General features: G+C 40.8%; 1 protein-coding gene across 4 annotated transcripts in view; it reads right to left on the minus strand.

Annotated features, from left to right (window-relative positions):
* AKAP9 (A-kinase anchoring protein 9) overlaps window positions 1-7,203 on the minus strand; it is a 166,543-nt gene extending 159,340 nt beyond the window's left edge. For all 4 annotated transcript variants that reach the window (XM_070369878.1, XM_070369877.1, XM_070369876.1 and 1 more), the window contains exon 1: window positions 6,933-7,203. In XM_070369878.1, the coding sequence (XP_070225979.1) occupies window positions 6,933-6,980 (48 nt within the window). In that variant the 5' untranslated portion in view covers window positions 6,981-7,203. The remainder of the gene's footprint in view (window positions 1-6,932) is intronic.
* Window positions 7,204-24,586: the final 17,383 nt, after the last annotated feature.

A 24,586-nucleotide genomic window follows, 5' to 3' on the forward strand; every position in this document is an offset into this window, starting at 1 on the left:
TGCTCTAGTCAAACCAAGAACTGAAAGGAAGGACCAGTTTAAATTTTGGCAGAGAGCAGAAGGCCTAAAAAAAAAAAAAAAAAAAAATGGGAGATAATCCTACTGAAGATCACCTGCCCGAGTGCAAGTTTCTCACTCTTTCGCCCCTTCAGTATATAACAACTTGTATGTAACATAAATATAAGTAATAGTAGTATTATGCAAAAGAAGCTGGTAACAGCCCTATTAAAAAATGGGCAAAGGACATGCACAGACACTTCAAAGAAGACAGACAAATGGGCAATAAGCACATGAAAAGATGTTCAACATTCTTAGTCACTAGGAAATTAAAAAGCAAAAGCAAAATGAGATACTGCCTCCCACCCACTAGAATAGCCATAATTTTTAAAAACTAGAAAACAATAAGTGTTGGTGAAGATATGGAGAAATTAGAACTCTCATACACTGCTGTTGGGAATGGGTATAGCCACTCTGGAAAAAGTTTGGTGGTTTCTCAAAAACACAGAATTACCATATGATTCAGAAATTCTACTCTTAAAGCTCAACATTTAGAAAACGAAGATCATGGCATCTGGTCCCATCACTTCATGGGAAATAGATGGGGAAACAGTGGAAACAGTGTCAGACTTTATTTTTGGGGGCTCCCAAATCACTGCAGATGGTGATTGCAGCCATGAAATTAAAAGACACTTACTCCTTGAAAGGAAAGTTATGACCAACCTAGACAGCATATTCAAAAGCAGAGACATTACTTTGTCAACAAAGGTCCATCTAGTCAAGGCTATGGTTTTTCCAGTGGTCATGTATGGATGTGAGAGTTGGACTGTGAAGAAAGCTGAGCGCCAAAGAATTGATGCTTTTGAACTGTGGTGTTGGAGAAGACTCTTGAGAGTCCCTTGGACTGCAAGGAGATCCAACCAGTCCATCCTAAAGGAGATCAGTCCTGGGTGTTCATTGGAAGGACTGATGCTGAAGCTGGAACTGCAATACTTTGGCCACCTCATGTGAAGAGCTGACTCACTGGAAAAGTCCCTGATGCTGGGAGGGATTGGGGGCAGGAGGAGAAGGGGGACGACCGAGGATGAGATGGCTGGATGGCATCATCGACTCAACGGATATGAGTTTGGGTGAACTCTGGGAGTTGGTGATGGACAGGGAGGCCTGGCATGCTGCGATTCATGGGGTCGCTAAGAGTCGGACACGACTGAGTGACTGAACTGAACTAAGGTATATACCCAAGGGAAATGAAAACTGGTACTCAAATACCATATATGAATGTTCACAGAAGCACTCTTCACAATAGCCAAAAGGTAGAAGCAACTTAAATGCGCATCAATGAATAAATAAACAAAATGTGGTATGTACATACGACAGAATATTATTTAGCCATAAAAGGAGATGAAAAACTGATATATACAATACTGATGCACACTGAAAACATTACACCAAGTGAAAAAAAGGTACCAGGGGTCAAATCGTATGGTTACATTTATATGAAATACCTAGAATAGGTAAACTTATTCAAATAGAAAGCAGACTGGTAGCTGCTAGAGGCTGGGGGAAGAAGGGAATGAAGAATATCTTCTTAATGGATACAGGGCTTTATTCTGGGATGATAAAAATGTTTTGGAACTAGACATAAGTTGTAGTTGCACAATACTATGTACATACTAAATGCCTCTGTATTGTTTTAAGATGGTTAATTTTTACATGACTTCCACCTCAAGTTAAAAAAAAAAAGAAAAATCATAGCTTCTTATATATAGCACCACAAGAACTCAAAAGCTTTCAATCATTAACACACTTTTTCTTCAGAACACCTGTTGAGAGTCATGGACTGTGACAGGATTTTTCCCGCAGACAATAAGGCACAGAATTCATCATAATTTAAATAATTGCTTGCCAAGTATAAGTCCATAGCTGCAGCCGTAGGCGTTCAAAAATGTTGGTTGAACAAATAAGCAAATAAATGTCTTTTCTTGTACAACAAACAGCATATAAATACAGAAGCTCCAAATGCAAAACAGCCCTTTTATAAGTTTATAAATAAACTTTGAAAAATTCTGAAGCTTTCCAAATTAAAGTTTTTAAAGAGATGCTAACTAACGAAATAAGATATCCAATTTCAATTTCAGTAGAACTGAATTGAGATATGAAAAACATTCCTCATCATTTAACGTTTAACAATTTACCATGAGAACCTTTTCTAGCTTTCATATTAGAGGAAATTCACTTACAGTTCAATAATCAGTAGCCTACAACAGATAAATATTTTACAGTCATAGTTTAATTCTTACTACAAACTTCTTATACATAAAAATAAGGTGTTTGGTTTAAAAATAATTTTTGCTCTAATCTTGTCATATCCCAGTCACTGGGATAAATCTCTCTTTTTCACTTTCTGTTTTTCATGAGCTTATTCAACTTTCAGTTTCACTAACAGGACACCACAGACCTCCTTACCAAGTGTCTCTTCATCGGATCTTGAGGCTCTTTTACCCAATCACTGCTCTATCCCTGTTCCTGCCATGTCCCTGGATTAGCCTTCAAAACCTCTCTTCAATATAAACTTCGAGAAACCTGTTCTGCCCATTCTTTCCTCCATATTCTCTCTTTAAAGCTCATAAACTAAAAATCACTTTTTGCTTTTTTTCTTCCAACAAACACTAAAGGTCATGAGTTGGTTTTTAAATCGCAGACAGTGCACCACTCTTACAAATGTTGAAGGTATCAAACTGCAGCACCTACTTTGAAAGCTAAGCAAGTGATGTCGCAGATAAGAATAAAAAACTAGAAAGTATATAAGAAACAGGGATGGAGAGCAATGTTCTTAGTGGTGGAGGGGAGTGTCTGAAATATGTAAAGAACGATTATACACCATGACTAACGATTGAAGAGTCCTATTATCAATAACCTAATATACAACTTGCAGAGAGCACTGTCCTTTTTGTATAGAGCTGGCAATATTTCTCAAATGGAAAATGCTCATTAAACAATCATATAATTATTACTTACTGAATGCAACAGGCAAAAATTTTTATAATTATTCAACAATGCCAATTATATAAAATGCTGAATAGCTAATAAAAACTTTGGTTTTATAGAATTCTGCCAGTAGAATGTTAAAAAGTATACATTCTGTGAATATGCAGAAGTAATTTTATACTAAATATACAACTGTCCTCTAATTCTGTTTGCTAATATTACAACACTTTCTTTTCCATAAAATTGTAGATAATTTTACTTGGAAAAAACTGAAGTCACTTAAAGTGGAGTTAGAACTCTGGATCAACACAAGGACGGCCTGTGTAGCGCTGTCCTTATTAGCTCCTTGCAATGAGGTTAGCCTGGTTCTGAAAATATTTACTTAATGCAGTAATGTCTCAGGTCTCCACAGGTCATGCTTCTTACTACCTCAGTACTGAGGAAGTAACTGAGGACCCAACAGCAAATGAAAAAACCAACAAGTGGCAGAAGAACGAAACTGTCATACAGCGCGTTCACAAGGCTCCACCAGTGCTTGGTTATTACAAGCCAGCCCCTCAAGCTAGTCACAGCAAATCTAAATCAGCACATTAGCGGAGGACGCAGGTGAGACGGAGCCACCAAGATAGGCATGCTCATGGCAATGAGAATCGACAGAGAAAAAGCATGAGATCTACAAAGCCAGAAGGGAGATATATAAACGTCTAATAATAGAGAATCCCAAATACATAATGGAAACAGCACTGGAATAAGAACTGTAGTTTACCCTAGGGCTCATCTTCTTGTTCCGTATAATGATCAAACAATATAACATTCTCTTCAACATACTATATTTGATAAGCTTTTATTGTTTTCAAAAATGGCATTTAAACATTTTTACTGGTCATAAAAGAAATATACTGCAGAGAATCTGGAAAATACTAAGAGTGTAAAGGAAATTAAAACTGCCTATAACCCACCACCCAGAGATAACCATCATTTATATCTTGGTGCATTTTTTTTTTCAGGTGTCTTCATATATAAAGATTGTATATATACTTTTTTTTGGTAACATTTTTATCAATCTGGTGTTATTTGTGGGCATTTTCCCAAATCAGAACATTTCTGCAGAATTATTTTGATGGCTACATATATGGAAATTTGGGCTTCCCTGGTGGGTCAGATGGTACAGAATCCACCTGCAATGTGGGAGACGTGGGTTTGATCCCTGGGTTGGGAAGATCCCCTGGAGGAGGGCATGGCAGCCCACTTCAGTATTATTGCCTGGAGAATCCCCATGGACAGAGAGGAGCCTGGTGGGCTACAGTCCGTGAGGTCGCAAAAAGTCGGACACGACTGAGCGACTAAGCACAGCACACATACCAAATTTATTCTTCTATCATTGCAAATTTTGGTTGGTATAACACATTTTATAAAGTATACTATACTGTATTCACAACAGGTCATTTAAAAAATTATCATTTATAGATACAGAAAGGAAGTAGTTTTTCAATGAATAGTTTACCAAACACCAAGAAGCAAATTTACAAGTTGTGGTTTTACAGATTAGCAAATACAGTATTTAAATTCAATGAACAAACAAGACATTTAGAGAACCAAGTATCTAATAAAGTTTTAGAAATGGTTATTTTAAGTGATCTTTAATGCCAGCAATGAGACTTCCAATGACAAGAATTCTGAATTACTGTTATTAAATTACAACATGCTAGTCAAGCAGCACATGTTAACAGCTCATAGTCATTCTGCTCATTCATTCACTAGGCAAATATTTACTGCATACTTACCATTTGATAGATATCAGGCTAGACTGCATTAAGTATCAATATCAAGAACCTTCTTTGTAAAACAGTCTTAAAAATGAGGCAGCAACATTTAACACATTTAAACAAATGAAACAATTTGCCACAAATCCTATAATACCACCTCTCTCACTATACTTATTACCCAGTATCTGTCCCGCTAAACTTTGAGCAACTTCAGAAAACAGACTGTCACCATCTCTGTATTTCCAGCTCTTGGTGTAAAACAGGAGTTTGACACAGGTTTGCTTAACAACCTTACACTCACAACCCAAAGGTTTTAAGTCCTAACATAAAAGCATACATTTATACAAAAGAAATAATGTACACACTATTTTCGATGTCCATGTTCTTATTGTCCATGTTCCTATCAGTCTTCATAACCTTAATGGCTGAAAAATATTCTATCAGACTTAAATAATATAGTTTAGAAAGTGATTCTCCTAACATTGTCTTTGAAGGCTGTCCCAGTGTTTTTATATTTTGGTGCCAATGCTCCAGCAAACATATCTTGCCTTACCTGTCTTGAATTTTTTTCTGACTAGAAAAATTCAGCTCAATTCTAGAAGATAATCTTCCACAATGAAAGTGAATGTTAAAAGAAGAAGATTTTTATCCCATAGGCAGAAATCACACAAAGAAACTAGAATTCTTTTTTGCCAAACCAAAGCAATTTAAATAAATTCTCTATTATGAGAGGTGTTGTCCAAAGTAAACTATGTTTTTTGGACTGCTTCATATATACTTAGGAGAGATACTTCTGGAGGCAGATAGTAAAAATACTGAGGTAACAAGCAAACAAACAAAACGTCTAACTAGAACTTCAATGCTTTTGGAAGGAGGTGCACACTTTTCCTCCACTTTCTTGGATTTATAGATGTGCTCAGATCCTCAAGACTGCAGAAATGTAAGCAACTTTGAGATCTTAAAGATGCCTTTATTTCCCTTCCCTGTGTGTAGATCCTAAAATAACAATCCACCTGATACAAACACTTAAGGTTTGACCTTAGATAATACAGAGCTAGTTTATATGCTTACATTAGTTTAAGAAACTTATGTTAAGCATCTACGATTGTATCTCTGCAGTGTGGTTCTTCAGTGATTACCCAAATCAGACCCAGTCTCATTTTGCTTATTTGGAGGGAGGAGACGGAGACGAAAAGAAACAGTTAAACTATTTGTAATTTAACTGAGATGCAAGTATGACTGTGAACAATCATCTCTAATAAAACAACATACAGTCTATAAACTGTAATTTCATCATAGGGAGGAAAGGGTCCTTTTGGCCAGTCAAGAAATATGCTCAAGCACGTAATTTTAAAAAGAAATATTCTATGTAATTTATATTTCGTCTATGTCAAAATTTTCATGAAACCCACTGAATAATAAAACCTTTTCCATTGTTTGCTTTATAGTCCTTTCCATACACACATATAAGATAGGGACTCGACAAGAAAGCAAGAATTCTATAGGTGATGCTAAGAATATGGACCCTTTCGTCCCCAGAAGTTCCATTCGCAGACTGCGGTAACATTCCACACAATACAAGGCGCATGCCGTGACAAAGACCTCCAAACACGAACATACAAAGCCATGCTTCTAAAAATGCCCCTACAGCGAAGTTCACAGCTGGCACTTGTGGCACACTCAAGCCACGACTGAGACAGCTGTCATAGGCCAATCACACACTCAAGAGTGCCAGCGTGCCACCTAAGAAAGCCAAGCCGATGATGAGCGTACAAATCCCCAACCGAATAAAGAAGAGCCCCAAATCCCCACCCTGAAAAGCACAATGTCTGCACAACCCAGAAAACTCCCTCAAAACAAGTCAAAGGTTGGAGATTCAGAAGCAAGCTATATCAGCGTATACAGTAAAAAAAAAAAAAAAAAAGAGAGGTTTTATTTGGGCATTCACGAGAAAGGAGCCACACCACCCAGTCATCAGGGAAATAACCGCTAGGTAGTGTCTCACCAGGCTTTTTCAATTAGAAAAAGGGGACGAGGGCAAGACGACGGCAGACGCCGCAGCACCTCCGTCCCAGGCAGCGCGCCGGGGCTGCTGAGCTGAGGCCTCCGCCTCGCAGGACCCCTCCCAGCCCTCCCCGGCCACCGCCTCCCAGCGCAGGCCGGGCGGCCTCCGGTTCTCACCTTGGCTTTGCCAGCCTCCAGCTTCTTCTGTCTCTCTTCGTCCTCCATAGCTTCTGCGGGGAAGGCTGGGGGAACACAGGCAGGGGGTCGGGGAAGGAAAGGCAAGGTCGCTTCCAACGGGGGTGGGACCGCGAGCTCCGCGGCGCAGGGCGCAGGGCCGGTCCGGGCGCTCGCCCCTCCCGGAGCGGAACCAGTCTGCGCGCTCACTGGCTGACCGTCCTCGGCCGCACGGGCCGCGTCGTCACCACCGCCGCCATCTTCGTCTCCACGTAAACACACGGCGGGACGGGAGGGGGGAGCACGTCGTCTGCGCAGCCGCCGCGAGTCCGGCCGCGCCGGGCAGGTGCGCCGGCGGCCCCGCCCCGCCCCGCCGCGGCCCCGCCCCGCCCCGCCACGGCCGCTTCGGACCCGCAGCCACCGCGGCGACCCCAGCCCGGCCGCCCGGCCTCCCGTCCGCGGCGCCCACTGGTGGAAACCCTGCTCTCGGGGGAGCACGCTTTCCCGGGGACGCATGCCGCTCCGCGGGTGGCGGCCTGGCTGAGGGGGTGGGAGAGAGGGCGCTGTGTCAGGGGCGCCGGTCGGACCCCCACCGTCGTCCAAGGGACTCAGTGGTCGTTTTTAGAACATTTGAGATTTTTCAAGTTTCACAGCAAAGGAGAAAATACAGGTGCCTAACGCTGAAATTGGTGAACGCTGAAAAGTCCCAAAGGAAAAGACGGGGGCGAAGAGGGGGTTGGGTTGGGGAAGGGACCCACCAGACGACAATTTTTCAGCCTAGATTGACTGGTCAACCCGGAGGACTGGCAGGGCGGCCAGTAGCCTTCACTCCTTCCGGAGCCGAAAGTGCCTCCCTTTTTCCTCACATGAGGCTGCCCAATCGCCTGTTCATCTTCAAGGCCCACCTTACTCGCCGCCCTGAATAGCTTTTCTGATCTCTTTGTTCCCTCCAGTCTTAACTTAATCCCCTCCCACGAGCTTCCCCCTAGCTATGGTGCCCTGAAAGGATCTAGGCTTTACAACCTGGGTTGAGGACAAAGCCAGTATAGACTTTTTCACTTAAATGACCTTGAACAAGTTACCTATCCTCCTCTAGCTTACCTGGAAGTTTTGGAAGGCTTGTTAACATGTGTGAGTTAACATACGTGACTGCCCCTGGCATATTAAAATATCCTTAATATCAGTTCTCTTCTCCCTGTATTTCCTTTATGTATTCTGCATGATGTTTTAATAACTTGTGCCCTTCTTAATTGGAGAAGGAAATGGCAACCCACTCCAGTACTCTTGCCTAGAGAATCCTGTGGATAGAGGAGCCTGGTGGGCTGCTGTCCACAGGGTCGCACAGAGTCAGACACGACCAAAGCGATTTAGCATGCATGCATGCATTGGAGAAGGAAATGGCAACCCACTCCAGTGTTCTTTCCTGGAGAATCCCAGGGACGGGGGAGCCTGGTGGGCTGCCGTCTCTGGGGTCGCACAGAGTCGGACACGACTAAAGCGACTTAGCAGCAGCCCTTCTTAATTCACTTCCTGCTCCCAACTCCTTAATGGCAAAGACTGTCTTGCTCACCTTGGCATTACTAAAAAGACCAGCGAAATGCTTCGCACTCAATAAACACGTGTTGCATTGAATTGAGCCATTTTAATAAATTTAGCATGACTCTCCTTCCTTCATTTTCATATGTTCCCTCATTACTTCCTTTCTCCTCCCGGTCATCTTACCTTCAAATCTGTTCCTGGGATGAACTAACTACACTTTTTGATCTCTCTGGTTGATCATGTTTCTCCTTTGTTTTGGGTTAGGTTGGATTGAAAAACTAGTATGTGCAAATTGGAATAAGCTATGCGTTAAATCATACAAGTGGTGTTGAGTGAAAATTGGGTTAAAAAAAGGAAAAAGAAGAAAAGTAAAGATCTTAAATCTACCACAAACTGAAGACCAGTTTTGAATAGTCCTGATTTAGACATTCTTAGATTTAAAAAAAAGATTTTTTTGTTCTCAGACCCCATAATGCATATGTAATTGTGGCAGCTTGTAACACCCAAGTATATATTGTCCCGTTTTCCTAACCTGAATTGAGAAATGAATGAGATTAAGCATTTTATCATGGGAATAAATACTTCAAACAATAAAAGAGATAATTTACTGTCACCCGCCAAGCTGAGAGTAAAACTAGGACTGGAACTAAGTGTTCCAGTAGTGCAGTGACTTAAATACTGCCTGGACAGAGGGGTTGTGTTTGTAGGTTCTGATTGTCTGGGAGGAGGAAGCCCTATAATATCTGACAAGACGTTCCTGCTTGTTAATAGATGCTGCTTTTCAGTAACTAAGGAATTCACTTGTTTGTTCCACTATGTGCTGAAAGCATTCAAGAAATATTTGTTCCAGTATGCGCTGAAAATGTTCAAGAATCTTTTAAAGGACTAAGATTATTTCAGTGTTTCCTGTTACTAAGACCAGCCAATCATACATGTTCGTCTTATATTAATATATAATGGATGCTCAATAAATGTTGAAAGTTGTATGTTGACTTCTGTTAGAAGGGCAAACGTGTGGCACTAGTGCCCAAACACCTCCTTCTGGCAACTATTCAAGTCATATCATTCATTCACATCATATCCTGAGAAGATATCTGAGCAAAGAATTGCAAGAAATGAGAGAGTGAGCCATGGAGATAGGTGAGGATATTGCAAGTCTAAAGATCCTGAAGCTAGATCACGACTGTCTTGATAAAAGCAGGAGGCAAGGGTGGCTAGAGTAGAGTGAGGAAGGAGGAAAACAGTAAGAGATGAGATCAGACAAGTAACAGGAGGCCAGATTCTGTAGAGTTCTGAAGGTCCTTAAGGACTGGCTTTTACACTAAGTGAGACTGGGAGCCATTGGAGAATTTTGAGCAGATAGGTGAAATGTTTTGGATTATGTTATTAAAGGACATCTGGCTAAGAGCAGACCAGACTATGGGGGATCATTTTGGATGCTACTGCAATAATCTAGACAACAGATATCTAGGAGTTTGGACAATGGTAGTGGTAGTGAATTAGATTCTGGGTATATCTTAAACATGGAACTTAGAGTGCCACAGGAGTTGTAGATTGAATATGAAATTTGAGATAAAAAGAGGACTCAAAGTTGACTCTAATGTTTTTGTCCTGAGCAACTGAAATGATGGAGTTGCCAATAACTGAAATGGGGAATAGTAAACTTGGAAGAGACCATGAGTTCAGTTTTGAACTTGGTAAATTAGAGATACATATTAGGTATTTGAGGAGTAATGTCAAGTATAGCTCTGGTTATCTGAGTCTGGAGTTGAAGAGAGATTCATGCAAGAAATATCGATTTGAAAATAATTAGCATGTAGATGGCATTTTAAGGTGAGAGCTTGGATGAGATCATCTGGGGCCATGGTGTCCAACATGATAGCCATTAGCCACATGTGACTACTGAGCATATGAAACATGGCTTGTCTGAACTAAGGTATGCTATAAGTGTAACACATTGATATTATTTTATTTTTAAAATTTTTTTATTTTTAATTTCAATTTGTTTATTTTAATTGGAGGCTAATTCAGTTCAGTTCAAATCAGTCGCTCAGTCATGTCCGACTCTTAACACATTGATTTTAAAGACGTAGTATTTATAACAAAAGAATTTAAAATATTTCATTGAATATTCTCCATCATGGAGAATTACCTTAAATGCTGTGCTGTGCTTAGTCCCTCAGTCATGTCCAACTCTTTGTGACCCCAAGGACTGTAGCCCACCAGGCTTCTCTGTCCATGGGGATTCTCCAGGTAAGAATACTGGAGTGGGTTGCATGCCCTCCTCCAGGGGATCTTTCCAGCCCAGGGACTGAATGAACCCAGGGATCGAACCCAGGTTTCCCGCATTGCAGGCGGATTGTTTACCATGTGAGCCACCAGGGAAGCCCTTTCCTTACATAGTTACCACTGAATGTCCTTTGGACAAAGCCCCTCTTTCTAAATTAAAAATGGTCCTGAAGAGCTTCCTTAGTCAAGGCCAAGTATTGAAATTGAAAGTTAAGATTAATCCACCAATCATGGCATTGCAAAGAGTCAGACATGACTTAGTGACTGAACAACAAATGAGATATTAAATTATTTATTTTTCTTTTTCTTTCAGGAAGCATTTTATTGTTGCTCCAAGTGTAAGAATTTTCACTGACAGAAAATCAATACCTTTAGATAACCTCCCATATAACTGCTCAGCTTTTGAATCTTGGATTTTGTAATCATATCAACCTATTTCCAAAAGATTGCTCTGCTGCTGCTGCTGCTAAGTCACTTCAGTTGTGTCCAACTCTGTGAGACCCCATAGACGGCAGCCCACCAGACTTCCCCGCCCCTGGGATTCTCCAGGCAAGAACACTGGAGTGGGTTGCCATTTCCTTCTCCAATGCAGGAAAGTGAAAAGTGAAAGTAAAGTAGCTCAGTCGTGCCCAACTCTTAGCAACCCCATGGACTGCAGCCTACCAGACTCCTCTGTCCATGGATTTTCCAGGCAAGAGTACTGGAGTGGGATGCCATTTCCTACTCCAGGGGATCTTGCCAACCCAGGAATCGAACCCGCAGCTCCTGCAGCTCCTGTATTAGCAGGTGGGTTTCTTTACCACTAGCACCACCTGGGAAGCCCATCCTTCCCCCACCTCAACCAGTATATTATAATTGCCATTCCATGTTATTTGATCTTTCACAAATTGGTCAGATACAACCTACCTGCCATCTCATTTAGAAGCCAGTATCTATCAATAGACCTTGACTTCACAAAACCTGCAGCAGCAATTGAGGCAATTCCTTACATTCTGCATTTTTTTTAAATAGTTTTTCTCTCTTATATTGTCTTGGACAAAATATACCTCCTAAATTCAGGAGGAGGAACATTACAGTTTGTTTTTAACCATTTCTCTTACAGATTACATAATTTTTCTTTAGCCCTTTCTCATAAGGTCTATCTGAAATACATTTGGTCGTTCTAGTTGCCATTCTATGGATCTTTGCAAAATCCTATGTAATTCATTTAAGTTAACCAAGTGATTTTCATTAAATATTTGAACTATGTGTTTCCCCATAGTACAATTGTCTTGGGTTTTCCTATGTGCTTAATTCCTATTTGTGTGTCACACTTACTTTAATAACAATACCATATGACTGATGTATTTTGAATTTCAACCCTATTCTTTAAAGCACCTCGCCCACTGGTGAATTCTGTATTTTGTTGTACAAGCCATTTAAAAATGAGTCAGATTTAAAATGAGTCAGTAATGCCTCATCAGTAATTCCTTACAAACAGGTATACAGCTTTCTAATTTTTCAAAAGCAGTTCTTGTACAACAGAAACACCACGGGTTTTACTGATTACTCCCTTGAATTTTTCCAAACCTAATACAAAACACTGAATATCCAGATACATGATCCTATGGTAATAAAATGTTATCTTTAAAATGTTATCTCAAAATTATTCAGAGAAAGCTTTCATCTACGACTATCTTCGCGGCTTTGCTTCCCTAATTAGAAGACATTCACCTACCATTTCCACTGAATATGCTTCACCATCACTTGCCATGCAAACTGCCTAAAACTATGCCCAAGAATCTTCCATCTAGGAGTAACACTTCCAAGCATCTCTACTTCAGTTAATGACCTTCTTCTTCTAGTCTCTTCAACTTGAGACCTTGGAGACATTTTGAATTCCTCTTTACCTCATCCATCGTATCTATCAGGAACATGCCCCGTTGTGTTTCTTTCCCAGGGCATCTTGATTCCTTCCCAGTTTTTCTTTTTCCACTGCCCACATGGTCAATTATACCCCTATTATCTTACATTTTGAAGATTTCAGAAGATCCAGTTTGGTATATCACGTTCCTTCCTCTTCATTACCTGCTAGTCCTTATGAGTCTATAACTAGCAGATTAGCCTTCTAAAACACAACTCTCACTGTCATTCCATTATAAAATGACTTTCTACTGCACAATAAAAGGACCTTCAAATTCCTAAACCTGTCACTCAAGGCCCTCCCTAATCTGCCCTAGCTCGACTCCGTAGTCCTAAATCCAACTCCTTGCCCTTCCCATCTCCTCACTCAGGTGCTCGCTGGGCTCCCCGTGAAGCAATTGCTAAATGACACTTGCACAGTGCCAGAAATCCATATACAATTTCAGAGTCATCACAAGACAGATATTTCTGGGACATAGAATTGAACTTATTTTGCAAATGCAACTAGTATCCTTTGTAATTAGGGTTAAGCTGAAGAAAAAGGAGACATTAAACCCTAAAACCAAAAAGTGATTATTTTTACCTATTAGTAGAGGTGAAAGCATATGAAAAGGAAATAGGAGGGAGCATAGTGATGTATCTTTTATCTTTGGCAGAATAAGAAACTGAAGGCTCAAGAGGTTAAGTGACTTGCCCGAATTTCCATGGTTAGGTAGCAAAAGTCTTATCCAGAATTAGTCCCAGGCCCCAGTTTAAGTCTTACTGCATTGTGTTAAGCTGCTCCTCCAAACAAAATCAGTACCTGAGTTTTAAAAGAATAAATCCATGCTTCCAGAGTGTATTAAATGGAATTCCAGTTGAGCTATTTCAAATCCTAAAAGATGATGCTATGAAAGTGCTACACTCAATATGCCAGCAAATTTGGAAAACTCAGCAGGGGCCACAGAACTGGAAAAGGTCAGTTTTCATTCCAATCCCAAAGAAAGGCAATGCCAAAGAATGCTCAAACTACCACACAATTGCACTCATCTCACATGTTAGTAAAGTAATGCTCAAAATTCTCCAAGCCAGGCTTCATCAGTACGTGAACTGTGAACTTCCAGATGTTCAAGTTGGTTTTAGAAAAGGCAGAGGAACGAGAGATCAAATTATCAACATCTGCTGGATCATCAAAAAGGCAAGAGAGTTCCAGAAAAACATCTATTTCTGCTTTATTGACTATGCCAAAGCCTTTGACTGTGTGGATCACAATAAACTGTGGAAAATTCTGAAAGAGATGGGAATACCAGACCACCTGACCTGCCTCTTGAGAAACCTATATGCAGGTCAGGAAGCAACAGCTAGAACTGGACATGGAACAACAGACTGGTTCCAAATAGGAAAAGGAGTACGTCAAGGCTGTATATTGTCCCCCTGCTTATTTAACTTATATGCAGAGTACATCATGAGAAACACTGGGCTGGAAGAAGCACAAGCTGGAATCAAGATTGCTGGAAGAAATATCAATAACCTCAGGTATGCAGATGACACCACCCTTGTGGCAGAAAGTGAAGAGGAACTAAACAGCCTCTTGATGAAAGTGAAAGAGGAGAGTGAAAAAATTGGCTTAAAACTCAACATTCAGAAAACGAAGATCATGGCATCTGGTCCTATCACTTCATGGCAAATAGATGGGGAAACAGTGGAAACAGTGTCAAACTTTATTTTGGGGGGCTCCAAAATCACTGCAGATGGTGATTGCAGCCATGAAATTAAAAGACACTTACTCCTTGGAAGGAAAGTTATGACCAACCTAGATAGCATATACAAAAGCAGAGATATTACTTTGCCAACAAAGGTCCGTCTAGTCAAGGCTATGGTTTTTCCAGCGGTCATGTATGGATGTGAGAGTTAGACTGTGAAGAAAGCTGAGCACTGGAGAATTGATGCTTTTGAACTGTGGTGTTGGAGAAGACTGTTGAGAGTCCCTTGGACTACAAGGAGATCCAACCAGCCCATTCTAAAGGAGATCAGCCCTGGGTTTTCTTTGGAAGGAATGATGCTAAAGCTGAAACTCCAGTACTTTGGCCACCTCATGTGAAGAGTTGACTCATTGGAAAAGACCCTGATGCTGGGAGGGATTGGGGGCAGGAGGAGAAGGGGACGACAGAGGATGAGATGGCTGGATGGCGTCACTGACTCGATGGATGCGAGTCTGAGTGAGCTCTGGGAGTTGGTGATGGACAGGGAGGCCTGATGTGCTGTGATTTTCATGGGGTCGCAAAGAGTTGGACACGACTGAGCGACTGAACTGAACTGAATTGAGGACTTTTTGGGTTAAATTTTAAGGTTTCAAAAGATTATGACTTCTGAAATCAGAACTTGTTTGAAGTGGCCTAATTAAGTGTTAGAGAAACTAAAGTGTTACTGTTATCAAGACGGAATTATATGCCTATAACCTAATATACTGCAATTGAATACTGAAGAGAATATATACTAACTTCAGATCTTCAAGGATTTACATGATACCAAGTAGTCACAGAACATAATCTAAATGAGTTTCTCAAAGAGTTGTATCAAGGGTCCATGTAGTTTTTAAAGTCAAGATACACTTAGTTTTGAATCTGAAAGAAAATTTCAAATAATCTCACAGTGTCTCTTCTGTTTTCACTAAGAGGTTGTGAAATATTAAATACCCTCTATATTATACTTCATGGCAAATAGATGGGATAAAAATGGAAACAGTGACAGACTTTAATTTCTTGGGCTCCAAAATCACTATGGACAGTGACTCCAGCCATGAAATTAAAATATGCTTGCTCCTTGGAAGAAAAGCTATGACAATTCTAGATAGCATATTAAAAAGCAAAGACATTGCTTTGCCAACAAAGGTCCGTATAGTCAAAGCTATGGTTTTTCCAGTAGTCATGTACGGATGTGAGCATTGAAGCATTATGAAGGCTGAGAGACGAAGAACTTATGCTTTCAAACTATGGTGCTGGAGAAGACTCTTGAGAGTCCCTCCGACAGCAAAGAGGTCAATCCTAAGGGAAATCAAACCTGGATATTCATTGGAAGGATTGATGCTGGAGCTAAAGCTCTAATACTTTGGTAATCTGATGCCAAGAGCTGACTAATTGGAAAAGACACTGATGCTGGGAAAGATCAAAGGCAGGAGGAGAAGGGGGCGACAGAGAATGAGATGGTTGGATGCCATCACCGACTCAATGGACATGAGTTTGAGCAAACTCCTGGAGATGGTGAAGGACAGGGAAGCCTGGTGTGCTGCAGTCCATGGGGTTGCAAAGAGTTGGACACAACTTAAAAACTGAACAACACTTAAAATGCCCTTCTTAGGGAAGTTGCCCCTAGTTGCTACGGATTGTGCTGGATTTGAGTAAAACCAGCTTTGTTTATGCTTGGCTACTAATGTGTGGACCTCTAAAAAGACTAGACACAAAGGCAGCTGATCACCTGTGAATTAATAAGGCATACAATTCTAACCAGTTTCAGCATTCATTTTGAATGGTGACTTATGGATCTAATTACAATATCTCCTTCTTGGAAAGTCAGATGCCTTGTCAACTGAGAGAATTTAGGCATGATTCCAATTTTCCATGATACCTGATATACTTCCCAGTCTTGCAAGTACCCATGTAACTCTATAACTCAGAAGATAATGTTTTGGCTACCTACATCCCAGTATGTATTTGCAAAAAACCTCCATTGCCAATGGTAAACAGAGTATGACTTTTCACTGCATCTTTAAAAGTCTAACAAAGATTTTTATGTAAAGTCTGTGCCACTTTAAAAAGGGCAAAATAATATGAAATATTTGAATGCTTTCTATATCCCCAGAATTTATATACACAAATAAATTAATGTGATAAGATATATATCATCACATGAATTTCTATTCACCCAAGAAATCAGGACTAGAACTCATCTCTTTGAAGATATGTAAGGTAATTCTGAAGTGTTGTGTGTGTGTGTGTGTGTGTGTGTGTGTAGGTATGTGTGTGTATAGCAGGCTATAAAACTTTGCTAGAGAGTCTGTTGAAATAAGCTGTCAATCAAAAATCATCACAAACTTCTGTTTCTAATCCAATAACTGGAATATCATTTGGTATTGTGCAGCAATGATTTAATAAAAGCTACCTAAAACATTTGAAAGACCTAATGTGTTTGAAGGAATTGAATATGACATCTACATTGACAAATAAACTGAGATATGGCATGGTACCACTTTTTGAAAGAAAATATCCTAATTTACTAACTTAAAATATAGAATCTCAGTCTATAGATATGATTTTGATTATAAAGTTTGTTGATTTACCTTTACAAGAGTGACTTCATTTTTACCTTTTAACATTTCTGTAGTAGCTTTAAAAAAACTTGATATTTTGTTAATGTCCAGATTACATTTGTTGATTCCCTGATTTGACACTGTCAAACTTTAAAGTGCATATGAATTACATGAAGTATTTACTATAAATGTAAAGTTCTAGGTCAGAAGGTCTGAGCAGAGCCTAAAGGACTCCGGAATTTGTACATTTAACAAGCAGCTCATGTGACAGTAATGCAGGCGGTCTGAGTACAAGGCTATATATTGAATGTTTGTGTCCCTCCAAAATTTGTATGTGGAAGTCTTAACCTTTGTTATGATGGTATTAGAAGGTAAGGGCCTTTTGTAGGTAATTAGGTCTTGTGGGCAGAGCCCTTAGGAATGGGATTGTGTGTATGTGTGTGTGTGTGTGCGTGTGAGCGTGTGCTCAGTTCCTCAGTCGTGTCTGACTCTTTGTGATCCCATGGACTGTAACCCGCCAGACTCCTCTGATCGTGAAATTTTCCAGGCAAGAATACTAGAGTGGGTTATCATTCCCTCCTCCAAGGGATTTTCCTGACCCAGGGATTGAACCCACATCTCCTGTGTCTCCTGCATTGCCAGGTGGATTCTTTACTACTGTGACACCTGGGAAGCCCCATGAATGGGATTAGTGCCCTTACAAAAGAGATTCTGGAGAGCTCCTTCACTCTTTCTGGCCATGTAAGGATACAAAGAGAAGTTCGGGGGTCTTCCCAACCGAGGGATCACACCAGGTCTCTTGCATTGCAGGTGGATTTTTTACCATCTGAGTCACCAGGGAAATCCACAAAGAGAAGCTGGCAATCTGCAACCCAGAAGAGAACTTTCACCAGAACCCAATCATGCTGGTATCCTGATCTCAGACTTCAAGCCTCCTGGACCATGAGAGAGAAATTTCTGTTGGTTATAAACTGTTCAGTTTATGGTGTTTTGTCGTAGCAATACTAACATGGGAAAATAGGCATATCAAAGAAGTTTCCTCATTATTGATTAATATTACAATGATAATCTAGAATGTATACTTATAAAACTTAAGAATTGTTTTTTAAAATAAACAAGAAGGAAAATAAGAATAAAGAACACAATGTAATATAACGTTCTTTTGTTTTGAAATTTTGGTCCCTGCAAGAAACAAAACTACAGTTGCCAAAATAGAAAGAAATTATCCTATCTTAAAAAGTTCAAATTGCCCACCATAAAAATAATCGTGACAGCTAATATCTGTTGAGTGATTCCCAAGTACATATCAGTTAAGTATTAAATGTTTTATGCATACCGCATGCGCGTGCACTCAGTCACGTCTGACTCTGTGCCACCCTGTGGACTGTAGCCCGCCAGGCTCCTCTGTCCATGGGGTTTTCCAGGCAAGGATGCTGGAGTGGGTTGCCGTTTCTTCCTTCAGAGGACTTTCTTGACACAGGGATTGAACCGCCATCTCTTGCGTCTCCTGCATTGCAGGTGGGTTCTTTACTGCTGAGTCATCAGGGAAGCCCCCTTCATGTACACTATCTCAACGTAATTCTGCAACTCTATGACAAGTGTGCTATCTCTGTGTTGGTATGAGGAGACAGAGAGGTTAAGTAACTCTCCCAAGGTCATGGGGCTGATGAAATGCAGAGGCAGACCTTGACTCTGGGTCTGTGACCATGCCTCTGTTTACTTTCTCCTCGCCACCACAGGACAATGCATCACAATTGGACTGGGTTTAAAGCAGCATTTTTTATTTTTAGTTTTTGCTTAACAAATACATGAGAAAGACTTTGACAATTTCTGACCCTCATTAGGGTGTTCTTTAAACTGTAAATTCAAAAACTGTGTTTCCTTATAAAAGTTGAAAAACGACCTCACTTTGAACTAAAGAAAGATATTGTAGTTATTAATCATAGCTCTTGTAGAACACACTGCACTTCAGTAGCTTGACACATTCTATAATCTGTTCTCATTTTAATATTTAAATGATGGTCAAACTTTGCACAAGATACTAGAATAATGATCAGTTATGATCTGTTAAGATACAGAGACTCAAAGAATTCAAAAGATAATGATAAATAATATCTACGCTGCAACTTTCTAAAGGTAACTAGAATATTTTCATTTGCTATTTCATCTTTGTAATCTTTAAAAGACAAGAGAAGCACAATCGCAAAAACATTAGTTAAAACTAGTCAATGATAAAGTGGTTTCAAAAAATAACCTTTTTTCAAACAAGGGAGAAATCAGAGGCTTTTTGAGAAAACATTTAGCAAAATCATAAAAATGGACTAGCACCTTCCCTCCCCCACCCAGTTGCCCAAAATGTTTAGAAAATTCCCATAAAAATATTTTAACTGAACATGGTTCTTGTTCAAATCATGAAGCTTTGCTATTATGTGAAATTTCTTCATTCTCAGAAAATAGAAAAAGCATTTACAATTAACTGTTAATTTTCTGCAGGGTTGGAAAATGGGAAGAGGCAGGAATAAAGAAGTGTTGGCTCCACTGAATTATTTTAATTTCTTATATGTCTTATATAGATACATACTTAATGGCCAAGCCTCAATTGTCTAGCTTACATAACCATCCGCATTTTAAATTCTCATACTTGTCCACACTGAGTCTCCAGCAATTCATCAATTACAGTCCAGGTTTTCCCACCTTGTCACTGGTTCCCCGAATTGTTCCCACCCAGGAATCTCTGCTCTGGTAAGCTGTGACTCTGTATTTACCCATCTCTTCCCTGGTGGCTCAGTCAGTAAAGAATTGGCCTGCAATGCTGGAGACACAGGTTTGATCCCCGGATCGGGAAGTTCCCCTGGAGAAGGAAATGGCAACCCACTCCAGTATTTTTGCCTGGAAAATCCTATGGACAGGGGAGCCTGGTGGGCTACAGTCCATGGGGTCACAAAGAGTCGGATATAACTGAGTGACTAAACCAGCACCACCACCAGTCTTGGGGGCAGCTGTTTGCCCTGCATCCTCCTCTTCTCTTTGGGAAGAAGAAGCGTGACTTTTCAGTCTGTTCAGTTTTTCCCTTGTCAGGATAGACTTTCAAGATACTTAAATGCAGAACTGGAAACCAGAAATCCTAGCTAGAAATTGTGAATCAGAGAGGTTCTAGGCCTGCAGAGAGCAGGAACAGCTGAGATCAGGGGTGAGATGGCAAATTGATGTAGCAGAATTTATTAAGCCTTTCTGCCCCTCTTTTCCTTTTTGGCTTCCAGAGCATGGGAAGCTAGACATATATTGCCAGGTGGGGTATTCCAAGAATCCACTCTTAGAAAATGGATCGACACGTTGGATGCTCTCTAAATCAACAGTCCTGCAAATCACCCTTAGAGTAGCCCATTCGTCAGCAAGCCCTCCACTAGACACACACGCACCAGCAGATAATCAAGAATTACAAGACAATCAAAGGAGACGTTCAACACTTAAAATGGAAGCCATAGTAAACAAAGAACTTAGAGAAAGCAGAGCTAGTGTGGAGAGTGAAGGGAAAAAGAATTTTAAGTGCTTATAATGTTTATCCCCAGAGAGAAAGAGAGGTTATTGATTGTGTACAAGAGGCAAAAACAGGAGATGATCTTAAAAAAAGCAGTGGTCAGTGACCAAGAGCAAGCTCTTAGAAAATAAAAAGAATAGTGAAAATAAAAATTCAGTAGAAGAGTTGGAAGCTCACTTTCTGGAAATTTCCTACAAAGTAGAATAAAACGAGGTAGAGAAAGAAATGCATGAGAAAAGATTTAAAAAACTAGAGATCTATCCAACTAGTAGCAGTTTCAGAAAGTTATAAAGAGAAAGTGAAGGGGATAAATATGAAAGAAATAATACAAGAGAATTTTCTAGAGCTAAAAAGCAGGACATTCCACTTTGAGAGCCTATAGATTGCCTACTATGATGAATGAAGGGCAATCACTGAAAAAATTATAGAACTCTGGGCATAAAGACCTTGTATCCTCATCAATCTTGTTCCTCTTTCTTCTTTGTCTTTACTTGGAAAAAACCACAACTCTGGTTAGATCCAACACTAAACTCACTTTTTTTACCCAAGCCCCACAAACAAGACTGCAGAAAAACCATGCTGACTGGTTTCACTTTAATAATGTGCACCCAAGTGTCACCAAGGCTCTTAATGCGACATTACTTGTGCCATATTTCCATGATTCATTCTCTATCACTGCATCATATCTCTTCTTTCTCATTAAACCCCGACCTGCCAGCAGCACCCTAACTTTCAGCTAATAATTCTGCTTTCTTTTGCTGGGAAGAGTTTGGAATTAACTAAAAGAGATCCTCCATAAACTTCCACCACAAGATCCTGCTATCCATGTCACGAGGCCCACGTCCTAACTCCTCCCTTTACTTTTGACGAAATCTCTGAGCAAAGGCAAATTTCTCCACTTGTGCATTAGATTTCATTCCCCTTTGCCTACTCAAGGATTTTGCTCCAGTAATTCTTCTCTTTGTCTCCCAAAGCATCAAATTTTCTCTGTCTCCAGGATAATTTTTCATTAGAATACAAATATGTTCTTTTTCCCTCTAGCTCTCTCACTCTTACTCTGTGTGTGTGAGTAAAACCAACTTTCTCTTTCCTTCCCCAGCTCAAAGTGAAAGATGTGTGAAAGTGAAAGTCATGTCTGACTCTTTGCTACCCCATGGACTGCAGCCCACCAGGCTCCTCCATCCATGGCATTCTCCAGGCAAGAATACTGGAGTGGGTAGCTGTTGCCCTCTCCAGGGGATCTTGCCAACCCAAGGATCAAACCCAGATCTCCCACATTGCAGGCGGATCCTTTACCATCTGAGCTACCAGGGAACCCCCGCCTTCCCCAGCTACTCCTCTAATTTCCTCCTTTCCTTGTCAGCAGTGCTCCAGTTATCTCCAATTTCTCTCTGCCCATTCTCTCTTAAATCTACTCTAATCATTATTTTCACCTCCATTATGCCATCAAAATTGCTCCACCCGAAGTCCCTGATGGTCTCCATGATGCCAAATCTATGGTCATCTCTCAAACCTCAGCTTCCTTGACCTCTTGGCATGATTTGACACAGATGATGACTCTCACTTTCTTGAGACTTGTCTTTACCTGACTTGCAGAGACACGTGACATTCACTTGCTGCTGCTGCTGCTGCTAAGTCGCTTCAGTCATGTCCAACTCTGTGCGACCCCATAGATGGCAGCCCACCAGGCTCTTTACCTTTCTTTGATTGATTCCTTTTCATCTCATCAATCTCTAACTGTTGAAGTGCCTCAGGGCTCAGTGTTTGGATGTGTATCTACTCACCAAGGGGATATCTCACCCAGGTATTTGACTGGCATATGACCATCAGACCTAGACAGCATATTAAAAAGCAGAGACGTTACTTTGCTAACAAAGGTCTGTCTAGTCAAAGCTATGGTTTTTCCAGTAGTCAGGTATGGATGTGAGAGTTGGACTATAAAGAAAGCTGAGTGCCAAAGAATGGATGCTTTTGAACTGTGGTGTTGGAGAAGACTCTTGAGAGTCCCTTGGACAGCAAGGAGATCCAACCAGTCCATCCTAAAGGAGATCAGTCCTGGGTGTTCATTGGAAGGACTGAAGATGAAGCTGAAACTCCAATACTTTGGCCACCTGATGTGAAGAACGGACTGATTTGAAAAGACCCTGATGCTGGGAAAGATGGAAGGTGGGAGGAGAAGGGGACGATAGAGGATGAGATGGTTGGATGGCATCACCGACTCAATGGACATGAGTTTGAGTAAACTCTGGGAGTTGGTGATGGACAGGGAGGCCTGGCATGCTGCAGTCCATGGGGTTGCAAAGAGTTAGGCACAACTGAGTGACTGAACTGAACTGAGCTGATACTCATGACTCTTAAATTTCTATCTTAGCTTGGACTTCTCCTTAGATTCTCAGTTTGATATCTCTACTTGTATCTCAAGTTTAATATGGACAAAACTGACCTGTTGATAAATACCTTCCAACCTGTTCCTCCCATAGGTTTTCCCACCTCGCATAAGGATAACTCTTTCCTTCCATTTTTGCAGGTCAAAAACTCTGGAGTCATGCTTGATTCCTTTCTTTCACACCCCACATCAATTAAGTCAGCAAATGGTTAGCTTTACCTTCAAAATATCCCAGAATTTGATCATTTCTCACATCTCCACTAGCACCACTCTGGCCCAAACTACTATGACTTCTTACCTGGATTATCATAATAGCATCTTGAGCGCTTGCCCCACCTCTGCCCTCCATGTTTTTACCCAAGTACCAAAAGTGAGAGCAGTCATGCGTGTACGCGTGCTCAGTCGCACAGTGGTGTCTGTCTCCATAGGGTCTGACAGACCCTTTGGACTGTCGCCCGCCAGGCTCCTCTGTCCATGGAATTCTCCAGGCAAGAATACTGGAGTGGGTTGCCATTTCCTTCTCCAGGAGATCTTCCCGACCCAGGGATTGAACCCACGTCTCCTGCACTGCAGGTGGATTCTTTACTACTGAGCCACCTGGGAAGCCTTGACAGCAGCCGTATTTCTGCTTTTTTCCAAAAGTATCCCATTCTTTCAGAATAAAAAGCCAACTTCTCACAAGATCCAGCTCCATCTTACTGCTCAGAGCTTAGGGCCATTTACCTTGTACCTTGTATATCTGCTCCAGCCACACTGGCTTCCTAATATTCCTTGAAATAGACAGACACTCTTGTCTCAAGGCCTGTTCCCTCTGTTCTCTCTGCCCAGAAATGTCATCCCTTGGACATCAGTATGGTTTGCTCCCTCACTAACTTCAAGTCTTCACTCAAATTTCCCCTCGAAGTAGGGCCCTTCTCATCCAAATTTCTACCCCTCACACTGCATACTCTCCTCTGCTTGAGTGCTTATCACTATCTAACATATTACATATGTTACATTTATTTTGCCTATTATTTGTCACCCACCCACTCCCAGAATATAAGTTCCACAAAGGCAGGGATATATGCCTTTCTTTTTTTCAATGCTATCATCCCTAGCTTCTAAAACAGAGTCTTGCACAATAATGGCTGCTCGACAAGTACTTGTGAACGAGTGAATGTATGTTTAATAAAGGCTCCCACACAGGGAAAAACAGATTCAGGAGCCAGTGTTGACACTGTGCTTCTCCACAGCCACACTGGAAGTGGAAGGCAAGAGACAGTGGCATAAAAAATATAGATGAATTCCAGCCTCCCTGGATTTCAAGGGAAACTGTTAAGGAGGGTAAGCTAAAGATGCTTTCAGATTTGCAAGATTCCAAAAATATTATTCTTGAGACTTCCCTGGTGGTCCAGTGGCTAAGACTCTGGGCTCCCAATACAGGCGCCTGGGTTTGATCCCTGGTCTTGGAACTAGATCCCGCATGGCATAACTAAAGATCCTGCAGGCTGCAACTAAGAACAGGGACAGTCAAACAAATAAATAAAAATAAATATTAAAAATATTATTTTCATGAACTCTTTATTAGGCAGCTATCAGGTGACTGACTTCATTAAAATGAGGAGGAAAAAATACCCCAAGAAATAAGAAGATATAGATTCCAGGAAAATTGTTTCAACACAAGAGGAAAAGCAAAGGGAAGACCTAGGGTAATAATTAGTAAAATTCTAGGCTGTCGT

The sequence above is a fragment of the Bos mutus genome, chromosome 4 (assembly GCF_027580195.1).
Source record: "Bos mutus isolate GX-2022 chromosome 4, NWIPB_WYAK_1.1, whole genome shotgun sequence".
Lineage (NCBI taxonomy): Eukaryota > Metazoa > Chordata > Mammalia > Artiodactyla > Bovidae > Bos > Bos mutus.